This window comes from Agelaius phoeniceus, chromosome 1, assembly GCF_051311805.1.
Source record: "Agelaius phoeniceus isolate bAgePho1 chromosome 1, bAgePho1.hap1, whole genome shotgun sequence".
Classification (NCBI taxonomy): domain Eukaryota; kingdom Metazoa; phylum Chordata; class Aves; order Passeriformes; family Icteridae; genus Agelaius; species Agelaius phoeniceus.
The window spans coordinates 60,590,507-60,604,975 of NC_135265.1; the positions used below are offsets into that span (position 1 = coordinate 60,590,507).

The 14,469-nt window shown below is 34.1% G+C and overlaps 1 protein-coding gene across 2 annotated transcripts in view; it reads right to left on the minus strand.

The window, feature by feature from the left end:
* Positions 1–14,469, minus strand: part of ATP9B (ATPase phospholipid transporting 9B (putative)) — a 151,235-nt gene that overhangs the window by 121,291 nt on the left and 15,475 nt on the right. For both annotated transcript variants that reach the window (XM_077179951.1, XM_054629997.2), the window contains exons 2-4: positions 13,719–13,892; positions 4,664–4,814; positions 1,130–1,243 (exon numbers count right to left, since the gene is read on the minus strand). In XM_077179951.1, coding sequence (XP_077036066.1) covers positions 1,130–1,243; positions 4,664–4,814; positions 13,719–13,892 — 439 coding nt within the window. The remainder of the gene's footprint in view (positions 1–1,129; positions 1,244–4,663; positions 4,815–13,718; positions 13,893–14,469) is intronic.

Here is a 14,469-nt window from a genome sequence, read left to right on the forward strand (position 1 = left end):
ATCCCACTGTTGAACAACCTTTCTGTCTTGAAAGTGGTTTTTTGATGCAGAAGAAACAAAATTCTGGGAAGAGAGGCGCGAAGAACATCCAGGATGGTCTCTCCATTTATCCATAGTTAAAAGGACACATGTTACAACAATTAAAACAATGAAATCAATCCAGAAGATTTACTCTATTGACTCGTTAAGAACGACCTTTACTCAAGCAGTCAGCGTGTCACAGTTCCTCTTGAATACTATTGAGAATAAACGCTACTGAAAAATACCAATTAAAAAAAAGTTTTAAACATAAGGCATTAGCTCTTCCTGCCTTTAAACCTAGAGTGAAGGGACTGGGAAGAAGATGAAAGAAAAGTTAATGATCTGATTACAAATAAGAAAATAATTCCAAATTATGGCAATACAGCTGGCAGACTACCAAAAGGGCGTCCTCTGAAGAGAATTCAGTTTGCAAACCATAGGAAATCTGAGTCAGAAGCAAGTGGTTTGAACAGTTTCCCAAGAAAATACTGCAGAGACCTCAATAATAAAAGACATATAAAAGAAAGCCAGTGCAACTGGCAGGATGATCAATTAGGAGAAGCATGTTTAATTAATGACTTATTTTCAAGGCACAATTTCCTCCTGATTCATCCACGGCTGAAAATATTTGATCTCAATTTTTGTGAGAAAAGGTTGTGATCAAAACTGATACAGAAGGAATGCAAGAAAATTATGCTTACAATTCTGACCTTGTCTGAAAACACAGAATAGTCACCAAATAACAATAAATGGAAAGATATTTAACACACAAATTACCTATGTTACCCTGTAAGTTTCTTTAGTAGCTCTCCAGAGATTTTTTTGCTGGCTGGTTTTGTTTAACTCTCAAGTCAGCAGGCAGAATGGAGCATTACACACTGACACTAGCTGGTTAACAAAAATGGCCTCGCCTGTGGGGCAGAAGCATAGGAGGCAAATGGAAGGGAAGGCTGCCAAACAACAGCTTTCAAATAAGCATTTTACTTCTGTTATGTTCTTTGACCACTGTAGTTTACCAGTTGCAGGTTTATGCAATGTACATAGACATGAACCTTTCATTGACATTAAAAACCCCCAAATTTCTAGATAATAATATTTTTCTGTTTACCAGAGGAGCCCAGTATGTGTACAGGTAGCCTATTTTCAGTGCTGGTACAAACTGTGAGCAGGACACGATGAGAAAATAGAGATTCAAGAAAAACTTGAACTGTTCATATAAAACCTAAAATGAAAAAGAAAATAGATAAATGTCTTAAAATTTCCTTTCATAATATACATAAAGTATACTTTTTCATGATAGGAGATATAAAAGCATTAAATGTCATACTGTTATAGATGGCATTATTACCATACTTATATAGCACAATGTATTATATATCATCACACACTACTACATTATTTTAATATTACACTGCTATTTTTATATTATACTGCTATTTTTGTTGAGAAAAATCCATTGATAGTATTGCCTCTTTTCACTCTAAAAAAGCAATTTACTAAATTTTGGGTATTTTGAAAATCGGACTATGTATCAAGATCACTGTGGAAAGATTTAAATATAGGTATTAAGATATACTTACTACTAAATCAAAGATTTGGTTTAAACTCAGAGCTAATTATCCAACTTTTAAGTGAAGCCACAGTAGACTTATCACAGAGTACATTGTCTCATACTCCAAAGCAATGTCAGATGCAGGGATTCCTTTGGTAATTAAAAGCACCACTTCAGCAAGCACATGTTCTCAAGATTGCTTTGGTTGTAATTACAATGCTAAGAACATTATTCATTTTATAGAATTTTGAATCTTCAAAGTCTTCACATATTTCCTCAGTAAGCCAGGGTAATATGGCACCTCCAGCAGCATTAAGAGAAGCGGCTACTGAGCTTGCAACACTTAAGAGAACGAACAACCAATTATCTAAAAGATAGAACTTTCAAAACAGATCAAAAACCCACATTCAGAGATTGTCTCCATCTCCTAATCTAAAAAATTAGTTAATATTACAATGAATTCTGCATAAAAATTGAAGTAATTTGACTCATTTTTTGCTCTTACCAGTCCAACATTATTACTTAATTATGTAAAAACCTAGGTGCTAGGAAAAAATATTCAGGAAAGTTCAAAGTGTCATTCTGGCAGGCACAACGCAGTACTGGTACCTCAAAGCTGCCAGTTCAGCTAGAGACTACCTTAACAGCCTCCAAACTTAAGAATTTTTTTCAGAGCATGGAATGCTATTTCATGACTTACCAATAAAACTGTAAAGATAGAAAAGTGAAATCGAAAGTTGTCAGAAAGGTCAGAGCCTTCTTCCAAAATGAAAGTATTTCAGGCTGAACCTGTGCCTTATATTGATCCTGATGAAGTTCATACACTCATTTCTGCTAGTATGTTTAACTATTTACAAAAACTTGATACACTTAGTCAAAGAAAAGGCCTAAAAGTACTTTAGGAGGTGCAGATCTTGTAGGAGAAGGTGGAAGTTAAAAAACACCTTACTACAAATCTTTTGAATCCTGGCAGACCACTGACAGTTCATTCAATACACAGCTAAGCTCTTCAGTACAGTTAAGCAAATTGAAAAGTCTCCAACTACATAAAACTAATGAAACTACTGCCATGAAGTTCAGGAGAGGTATCTTCAAAACCCACCCATCACAGAAGATATGTTTTATGGAAACTCATGCAAAATTCCTAAGCAGCTATATCAAGATGTATATGAAATTGTAAACAGAAATTGAACAAACTGGTATAAAAGGAGAAGCAGCAAGTATTTTATGTAATGTTCAGAAATTAGGTGATATTTTAGAAATGTTACAGCTCTTTTAGCCAGCAAGTAAAATTCTGTTAATCTAAGCATTATTTTAAGTTTGTATTTGGGTATGAAATCATTGAATATTACCCATTGCTAGCCTCAATGTTTAAAAAAACATAGAAGAGAACACAAAATTTCACATGATGAAAATTTCAACCAGAGACGACCATTGGAGTCAATATTTATTGTTTTGTTACATTTATGGGTTTGGAACCAATACAGTGATGTCCCCTACAAATTACTTCCAGTAAAGCAGCATAAAAAAAGACAGCTACACAGTATTTTAATAAATGAAAAGTCTTACTTTATATCTAAAATTAAAATTTGAAAACATTTCATTATCACCGACTATTGGGTCTTCCATTTAGGATCTCACTTCATTTTGAAGTAACTATTGTTTTCAAATACTAGCACCAAATTAAAAATCTGACTTGACCTATTGGATAAAACCAAGATTTTTAAAAGAAAAGAAGAAACATTCTCTCTCATAATAGGGAATTGCAAACTAGGTCTGATCCCTATAAGGAATGTGAATCTGGTTCACAATTTGTAATCCACACTGCAGATTTCGAGTTGCAATAATCCATGGCTTACTATATGCTTAATGAATTTTGTGACCTTTAGGAAAGCATATGTGGCTTAACCAATTTCAGTGTATTTAATAATTTAAACTATGGAAGAAAACATTTACTTTGTCCAATAATGATGAGAATATTTTATCCACATGTGATAAGTGACATTTTATTTTCCTGACAGGAGATCAGTCTTAATTACAAGGCCATTAATTTTTTTTTGTTGTTTTAATAAGGAAATGCATTACCAAACACCTTCCAGTCTTTGGACTAAAGAGGCCAGAAGAATAGAATCAATACTCTTATAAATCAGCATGATCACTTAAATAAATAATTTAAGAAAAAACACTTAATGTATTCAAAAGTCCAAGATATTCAATTTTTGCTATGGGACACAGGACTCTTGGATGGTATTGGTGAAAATATGACTAAAAGTGTAATACTAAAATTTATCATATCACACTAGGATACATTTTTAGATGTAACTGCTTAAGTTTCAAAAATTGTTGCTCTGTTGCTAAATTTCATTATAACAACACATTTTTTTAAAAACTGTAATGTCTCTTTTCTCTTCATATACATTGTGTATAGTACAAGCAAAAAATTGGTATTAAGGCACAATATGGCTTTGTAGGAAAAAAGTGGCAAAAAAAATTTTCATTCCACAACGAAAGTATTTGCTGAAGAACTGCACTCATAGTCAAAAATACCTGCAAAAAGACTGCAATAACACACGTAACTCTGAAAAGTATTAAATTAGCCCTACTTGTGATACAAATTGAAGATGTTATTTGTTTTTGTCCTTTAAGAGCTGTCCATTTTGGAATTCATTATTTATTATACTTTCAGTGGCAAGGAGTATGAGAAAAGATCCATGGGACTAAATTGAAATTTTCAGCTATTTACTTCTCAATTGAAGTCAATCCTTTGCAAGCAGAACTGTTTCTTTTTTAAAAAGAATTACAAATTTCTAATGCTGAACAGAAGTGCAAAGAAGCTCATCTCAAATTTCAAAAGCTTCACTGAATTCCAACCACTGAAACTGTAATTAAGTACATATCCCTTCAAAAACCAAATAATTTAACAAAAATGCAATCTTGCTCTCAACTGTTAACTTTCATTGAAATCATTGAGACAAATACAGAAAGAAAAAGAAGAACCTGGGCAAATAAAATTATCTTTTTGTGGAATAGTCAAAAAACACTACAGAACATACAGTCAGCACAACACCAGAAAATGTTTAGTGGCCTTACCCCAGGTATAAAGGTAAAGATGTTGTATTTTTGATTTTTTATGGCATTTTTGGGGTATTTTTCTTCACACTTTTCAGGACACCCAAGCCACACTGTGCGAGCCTTCAGGTCTTTCTTTCTTCGACAAATGTTTATGAGCCAATCAGAACAACTGAAAAGAGAGACAATTGTTTATTTTAAAAATAAAAATGTACTATACAAGATCACAATTTCCAAACCTGGAGCTCCTGAAGGCAAATACGTAAAGAAACCAGGTTAAAAAAATGTTTGCCACATCTATATTAGCAAGCATGATGTTAGCTTCTAATATTTAGGGCAATTCAGAGTACTGAACTCACCCAGGCACATGCATATATAAACACTTGCACATTCTTTGCAGAAAATCCTAATACACTAATGAGAAGTTTCACTACACCATACCCTGATACAGGTTCCAAAAATTCTAGTTAATAAGATTCTGCAAAATGCCTTTTAGTCCTTTGGCTAAACTCTTTATCTTGGATTACTAACATTCAGATTATGCTAATGATTGAACAGGAAATAAAGCTTCTGTTTCATACAATTCAAAATATTTCAGCAGCTTTGGATACAATTACCACATAATTTGCAAATCTTCAGTTTCCTCCATACCACTGCTAATGCCATACTATCAAATATTTAAAAAAAAAACAAACAAAAAAACCCTAACCAAACCTAACAAACAAAACCAGAAAACCATTCAAAACAAGCCTACTACATAAACACAGATTGCACAATGATCTGCAATGGAGGAACTTCAGTTCACAGAAGAAAGGAACAACATCCATGCCTAATGTAGAAACCAGTGTAGAAATCTACTGAAGAAGTTTAAACCATGAGCAGTGAGATAGAGAAGAGCTCACAAAAACATTTAAACAATTGCATTTTGGACAAGGATACAGGAATGGTGGGAAGGGGTCACAACAAGGAAGAAGAAAAGCTGGCAAATGGAATGATGCCTCTGAGGCTCAGCAGAATATTTACTAACAGTCGTAAAACAAGGAGCAAACATGGAAGTGACTCAGCTCACATAATGTAATCAGCTTAAGTACTTGCTTGTACTATATACCGAGGCAGAAAGACTATCCAGAGACCATTTGCAAAGAAAAGTGGGTTTGCTGTACATTGCATATTCTTGATTTATAATCTCATACATTAAAGGAGAATTTATCTGTATTTATTTGTTAATACAGTGAGGAGGTGCCTCAGTCATGTTGAGAGTCTGTTTTAGGCAAGTGAATCAGGAACACTGAGCAGATAGGCCTTCCGTGCTCTTCACCTACTGCAGTTGACTGAGCTGATAACAGCAGATTTCAGCTACATCAGGTAATGAAGTTGACATGAGAAACAATTTCTAGTGATTTTTTTGAATATACTGGCAATATTTTGATGCAGCAAAAAGAAAACAAATGTTAGGAAATTCTTACAAATTTTAGTCACACCAACAGGAAGAATTTGGCTGACAACAAAAGAGAAATTTAAAATCAAATCACCTCAGCACTGTTTACTGGATTCATTCTTACAGTCTTACATTCATATGTATTTGTACACACCTGTAAGAAAACAGCAGTCACAACCAACAATGATATGTCAAGAACAATCTCTAAAATTGAACTAATTTCACTCTAAGTAGCAATTGCACTACTGCTTGAGTGCATGTCCTCTATGGACTCCTGGGGCTTTGAGCACCCTTATCCAGTAAGACATGCCCATGTCCATGCCAGGGAGGCTGGATTAGTTGATCTTTAAAGGTTCCTTTCAACCGATATCAGTCTATGATTCTGTGTCTCTAATAAAATTTAATTCTCAAGACATTTAGCGTAAGAAAAGTAAAGGAACATATTCTTGGAACTGATGCAGTTGGAAAAATCATAATTGCAGAGTAGCTTACATAAAACCAAAGTAATTTCAGTGAAGGTTTCTAAAGTTTTATTTAGAACTCACTGGGTAATTGACTGTTGAATATTTCATTTCTCAGACCACAAGAAAACTAAAAGTGAGAGGGGTAGATGCAAAGAGCAGATCAGAGTTCAAGGCTGTCTTGACAGATTAGAAAAACTAAAAAACTATCTGGAAGAATAGAATGCAGTTGAACAGGTACAAGTGCAACACAGTTTACAGAGAAATAACCAACTACACAAATACAGAACCAGGAAATGCTCCAAAACCAGGTGTCAGCTCAGTTACTGCATGAGAATGCTATACACGTGCAAATCTGTTCAGTGTGGACAAGAATGCTTGTAGCAAGTCATGAATGTATTCCTTTCTCTCAGTTAGTGCTAGCATGATCTCAGTTGGCTTACAGGACCATTCTGAATACCAAATTTCAACAAACAGGCCTACTGGGAAAACAGAGACCACACACAAGAGCAAGAAAACAATTACAGGTCTAGAAAGCATGGCAGGCTGACTACTAGATACACCAAAGAAACAGAGCTGTTCACAGAAAGCTGAGTGTGGACCTAATACGGTTTCAAGTATGTAAGAACCTGTTGCAAAGAGGAAAGGGACCATTATTCTCTAGGTCCACCATCATTAACTAATGACAGACCTTCAACTGTAGCAAATCAATAAACAGGGTGGGCACAACTTGGACAGATATTGAGTAAACGCTTTTAATGAGAGGGGTGGAGGAGACACTTAAGGAGGATGGAATTTCTGCAGATCTCTAAGATGTGGCTAGATCAGACATCAGTGATAGATGTAATTCATTCTGTACAGGCAAGGAATCAGCTGGAAACCTCTTAAGGTCCTTTCCTAGTCTGTTTATTCACAATTACAGAATCATGAAACACACAAATACAGCAGGGAAGGAAGGCTGATAGTTAGCTTACATTGCCACAATGCCTATTAAAGTGTTCTTGTGTGTAGTCTACATAATCCCATGTTTATTACAAATTAATTTTGCCAAAGGATGGAATTCAAAGTTGTTGGTTCTTTTTAAGGAAAATTAAAGGTTATGCCAATAGCAAAGTTATTCATAGCATATGTGGCATATTCATAGTGGTATTTCCACTTTGTTATGGAAATACCACTACATCAATACTCACAAGCTGACCTTTAAAATACTTCAATTTTAAATGCTGAACTCTTAAGATTTTCTCCTGGATTCTTAAGATTTTCTCCCCAAAACTCTCACTATGGGATAGACGTAAACATGCATTTTATTTTTGCTACAAAAATTAAATGTCCTTTCATCAGCTTCTACCAGTCACTTTAAAATAGTGACAAGGAATTATTCTATCACAAAAATTGTAACACTGTTAATTCAACTTTCAAAATTCAGCCCTGTTATTTAGTAACATACAAACAAGAAATATTATTACTTAAACTTGTCTTTAAAGCAAAATAAAAAGCAGTCTTTCCTTTTCATGATTCCACAATCAGTTTAATGGCTGTGAACAGATCCTGCTGCTGCCGAAATGTCCAGTACCTCCCTCCTCCCATAACAAAGGTGTGGATTCTTGCTCCTTCTCTTGTGCTGGCACAAATACTCATGCAACTGCATGGGAAAACTAGGCCTGCAAATCAATCCAGCTGTAAACTAATGCAGAATAAAAGGGGATTTTTTTCGGTTTTATCCATCTCCAACCTTTAAAAATCTAAAATACTGTTAAAATAGTTGAAACAATGTAGGTGATATGTTTGCAGCAGAAGGCAGAATGATTCCACTCAGTGCCAAATTGATAAAACTGCTCATGGCATTAAAGCTTTAAACTTGTTAGTTTGAAGGCAGGGATGTGGAGATAGAAGACACAGATTAGTTATATAGTGAGAAGTGTGAGGACAGCTCTGTAGGAAAAAAGTTTCAAGGAAAACAACTTTTTCCTGAAGAAAGTGAGCTAGCATGACAGATCTGCCTACAATTGAAATCCAGCATTGTTCAATCAGTTTTTGAATTTAACTGCAAACAGATGGAATATTTGATTAGGCACAGTCTCTTTTGTAGAATCATTTCCTCAGACACTAAGGACTTCTCTACTGCTAAAATTAAACATTCACCTAAAGTAACATAATTATGCTGCCTTCCTTGCCACAGTCTCCCCTCCTTGAAACTACTTATTTTGTTACGGATCAACAGACACCATCATGACCATCAGTTTAGCAAATACCAAAAAATACAAACACAAGAGTCATGTCTGACTGGGAAAAAACTGCAATACCTTTGATAAAAGGTTTGAGTGACACAGAGCTAATAGTCAAGTTTTCAAATGTGAGAAGTCACAGATGATGAAAATATTACAGGTTATGACTAAATCAATATTGTCATGGTTCAGATGAGCTTTACAACCATAGAAATAGCAATAAGTTAGATTCTGCTATTTACACTCTCAGCAGCAATTACTGCTTTATCACAGAAAGAATACAAGGTGGACATGCTGGCCTCAGAAATCCTAATCAATTCATATTATATTATATTATAATTAAAAAATTTAACACCTATGAAGTCTACCCAAAATTTTTGTAACTCAGATTATCACCATCCAACACATTTCTAATATGTTCTTGAATTAACATTCTCCAATACAGAGCAGTTTTTTGAGCAAGGGTATAGACCCTTTCAAGGGCTTTCTGTACCCAGTAAATTTGTATGATAAATGAGAGTAGCATTCTCAGAGCTTCAAATAGCCTAGAAACATAGCATAACATGCAGCATGATTGATATGCACTTCAGATTTTTCTGAACTCTTATGTAAAACCACATATAATGTTAGGGATTCAGCAATAAAAAAATATAAAGTGCACCTTTGTTTACAGATTTAAGTCTGTATTTCAAATGGCCTTGCCTAGAAAATTCAACAGATGCACAGAAAGTCTTTTCCTTAAGCTAGTTGCAAGCTGTGTTGTCTGTATCAACATAACAGACTGCATGTATGAAAAATAACCAAATTTATAAAAGAACTTCAAGACATATCTATAAAATAGGATCTTACTAACCTGCTTTCTAATGTATTATTTTAATGTGGAGGAACAACAACCACTGTCTTCATATTATTAACCAATACCATATTAAAACTAAAAACAGCAACAAAAACCCACCAACCAAAAAAACTCACTACCAACAAACCAAAACCTGAAGTAATTGTTAAATAAGAACCCTTAACTTTTTCATAAATATAGCGTATCTCTACAAGTCAAAAGCTAAAGTAAAAGTCTCAACTGACTCTGCAGCTCTAATAATAAAGGCTTTTTTTTTCTCTCTTTTCATTACTTTTATCCTACAAGCTTAACTGCCAGTATCTTTCACAAAACAGCATTTTCATCAGAATGGAAAGATAACATAAAAGCTCTATATTGTCTGCAAGGGTCAGCTTTTCCTTATTAGGTTTTAAGTAGCAGAAACTAGTTCTGCAAAGAAAACATACTGTAATTATTGTACTCAACAGGTAGCTTCAGTAATCAGGCCAAAAGCAACACAGTGGTCATGTCATTCTCAAAAGATCACCATTTTCCCATGCTTCTGCATAACAAATGCGTTGCAGATTAATTGAAAGCGTACAGGCCATCTTAGAGCCCAAATTAATCCGAGCATTTGATATCCCCTTCACTTCATATGGAAATGCCATTCAATGGCACCATTTTCATAGGGACAAAGTGTTTTTTGATAACAAGTGGAATGTAAATCTCATGAGAAAGAAATCAATCCAGCCCAAAGAACTCCAGAGTATTGATCTATGTGCATTATAATTTCACAAGCTTGAAGAGAATTTGTAAGTTAAAGGGGAAATGATTACAACCACAAAACAGCTGCTATATCACAAAGTTTTTCTTTTAACTGTGCTATGAAAGCAAGAAATAAGCAGTTTCTGAAGTTAAAAGTTATATTGGTTGAATTAATTCTTCAGTTTGTTCAAAATCAAAGACAACATTTGATTTAATTATGATGTTTTTCTTGCAAATGGAAAAACTCTTTAAAGAGCTGAAGATTTGCAAATAAAGTTCACACCATTCAGATCTGATCAACAAGTCTATTGTCTAAACTGAAGTTAAAAGCTGTATAAAAGATTTTTATGAAATAATTTTTCAAGTACACAGAACTTTGTCAAACCTTCCATATTTGCTTCTGCAAAGCAGGTGAAACTTTTTAGACTAAAGAGTAACAGTTTGTGATGTAGCAGCAAAAATCTATAGAATATAAAATTCTAAAGCTGCAAAGTAAGAGATGGAAAATTTCCTCTCACAAAAATGAGATTAATCCTAACAATGCAAGACAGACCAAAACCCCTACTGAGTATGGGGGTTTTTGTTTGTTTGCAACATGTAAAGTGATTTTGAACACAAACACAGGACTCACTGAGAATCCAAAAGAAATCAGGGGCCCCCTGAGCTTAGCTCCAGAATAATGCCTGGTCTTTTATTGTGTTCATCTTTCTGTCACAGCTTTGAGAAATTTACCATTTCATTTAAAGCACAAAAAGAAATTCTAGATGTTGAAGAAGAGATTTCACCCTCACCCAGATGCAGGTATGACGTACTGATTTCCATAAATATAGGGTGAAAATTTAAGTTCTGTTTAACCGAACAGGTCTCAGACTGCTTTAATCTTACATTACACTTAAAAGAACCCTGTTTGTCTTCTGGAAAAAAGTTTCATTTGTTCCTTTAACATGAGTACACTAACACACACAAAAATTGTTTTCTAACATGATCCTCTCCATTTCAAGTGTGAAGGCATCAACACACAATTGTATCTCAAACCAATACTTCACACCACATAAAAACACTGTAACTAATTCTACTACACAAAGTAAATACTGCAGGTGCGACAATATAGAGGCCTCCAAGTTTCCTGCATGATTTTTTGTATGATTCTAGATAACTTTATCAACTGCAAATTGGCATTTTAAAAACTCAACTATTTTGTGGGCCCCAGTAAAAATTTGTGAAATGTTATTATAATGAGGAACCATCAAAAAGAGTAACTTACACCGACTGCACATCCCTGATTTTTATCAATTACAAAGTCTCAATAATGCTCTCAGCTGAGATGAAATCTTCCTACTACAATGACAGGTATTTACACACTCAGAAATTTTCACCCAAGAGGAGGTTTCTGTCCAGCCTAACTGGACCAGTAGATAAGATACCATAGGATTCACCTGCCTTCCCTACTTCATCTAAGCAGGCATCTGCAGCTTTCCTATGGGAGTATTCTCTCTCTCCTAATATCCAACTGAAATGTCAAGCTTCTGCTGGAATCTGATGCTCATTTTTTCATTATTTTTTCCATGAAAAAGGAAAATTATCTGCTATGATGTTCTATTTTAGAGAACACTAATGTAATTAAAGAGTATGAATGCAAGTATAAATGCAGGTCTAAATGCAAGACCAAATGGACTCTTTACTGTGTCCAAATTTAGTTGAGGAAATCAGCAAAGCAGAAGTCATACTCCTCTAAAGCCTCTTTCTTAGTGAAGACTTTCCTGTCCACACACCTATATTAGCAGCAAAGTATGTATAGGCCGTAGCAAAAAACAAACAAACAAACAAACAAACAAAAAAAAAGAACAGAAAAAAGAATCCATAGTGCAATTTTCTTATTCTTTTCCTTCTCAAAAATCCATCATAAATATGACTCAAGTAATTTAAAGAACAGCTTTGAAAGATTTTAGGCTTGAAAGCTAAGATGTACCTCTCAATTTTAAAAAGCAAGCAGGAACGTGAAATTTTGCAATCTTCAGCATTAATGACCATTTCTTGTGACATTCTCTTAAAGTTTTTGATTAATTCCAATATAAACTCACCTTGTAATTGCCTGTCTCTATCCAAACACTGTAAATTCCATGTCAGGGTGCAGTCTTTACTGATTCGCCTGTCTTCATCAAACTTACAGCAATAAAACCACAGTAACTAATAATCACTAATACTTACAGAGCTGAACTCACATAAAAGTATAGTTTGAAAGGTATCTAAACTTTAAGACATGTCAAAAGATTAACAACTTCTTTAAATACTTATAAATGCTTTTTAACAGCTAAAATGTAGATCTGTACCAGAAACATTGCTTCCAAAATCCATTAACATATACAAACACTACTTCTGTAAACTTTTCTACCTTCCAAACACTTAACCCCTATAATAAAATTAATAAACCATGAGGTTTTGTTAAATCATTATATAAAACAGAAATCAACACAGATCATGTTTTTTAAAGCTTTCTAACAATTATTTAAAAAAACTGAAGGTGTACAAACACAGCTTTGCTTAGGTAAAACAACAGGCCTCTTAATACACCATGAAAATCAGCTGTGAAGACTTCTATCTAAATCTGTTCTAAAAACATCTGCCAAAGAAAGCATTTGCCATTTAAAGTCACTAAAAATGCTTCACTCACTTCACTTTATTCATTGTCAGATTTTATCACTCCAAATTACAGAAAAAGGAAGATCCTCAATAACCCTAACAGCAGTTTCACTACTTAGAAGTTTTGTTAAAAATTCGTTGGAAAATTAATATTCCAAGGTATTTGCATACAGCAGAGTTTGGCATAGAAAGTTTTTAAGAAAGAACCAAATCACAAGAGCTAATTCCAGTTGTAATTCACTGCAAGACCACCAGCTAAATTTATATTTCAACCATTAAAGTTGAAGGGTTGACTAATCATTAGTTGATGAATTTGCTTTTTCCTTACAGCAACATCAATAAATTTATATATATTGTAAACTTAATGCATTAATATCCACAAAAGTAAAAAATTTAACCCCTCTACCCTAATGTAGCTTTGAGTGAAGTGAGAACCAGGATTACATGCTAAATTATGGACCTCAGATTAATACAAGTTTAGCTCATGATCCCTCTTGCAAGTCAGCAAGGCAGACAGGAGAAGCACAACAAACAGTATCAGCTCTTCAGAACTGCTTTTAACAGCTGGCAGTGTCCTAGTAAGGAAAATACAGGCAAATAATTAAAATAAATAAAATATTCACAACAAGCAAGTTATTCTGTGTTCTGTACTCTGCACATAACACACAATAAAAAGTTAGTATTTATTAAATTTTTTTAAAACTTTAATTAGAAGTACCAGTGTGTGACAAACCTAGTGCAAAGGAACTTCCAGCCGCCACAGATAAACCACTCTAAGCCTCTTCTTCTCTGAGAAATTCTGGCTCTTGGTAAAGTATGGTAATCACTCTCATCATTTTCAAAGCCTTCTTCTGACATCATTAGTGGCATTTCATCCAAATGAGAGGACTCATCTTCCGCTTGGTACCTGGCAAAATGAGATAAAAGCACTACATAAATACTGAGTACATCACTTTTTATTACTGGGAATTTCCTAAACTAACCAAGTGAATTTTTGCCTTATGGAATTTCATTAGGGAGATATTTTCATCTAAGTATCTCATGCATTTTTGTTAACACATTATCAAGATTTTAATTAAAATTCTGTAATACAGCAGAAACCTGCAATCATTGTCAATCATGGTATAAATAATTCTAGGGAAATTCTTAATTTTTATATAATATGTGTGTACAAAGTTGCAACTTCCTACTTGTCAAAGGATTCTTTGTAAGATTTTGTTAGGTAGAAGTTACTTTGCAAAGCTTATAGCAGACACAAGTGACTGAGTTTTCACAGAAGTACAGACTTTATATTTCCACTGTGCTTTTTTAATGTGCTTTCCTGATGTATTTTCTTGTGTGTGCAGGCCTTTGAGCCTCACTTTCTACACACTTACCATTAATGCTTTTTATTATGAAAACATTATAGTTTAATTCTTATAATTCTATGCAAAAACATTCAGTGAGCAAAGAAGATTTGCCTGTGGGACCTGATGCCTTGAGAG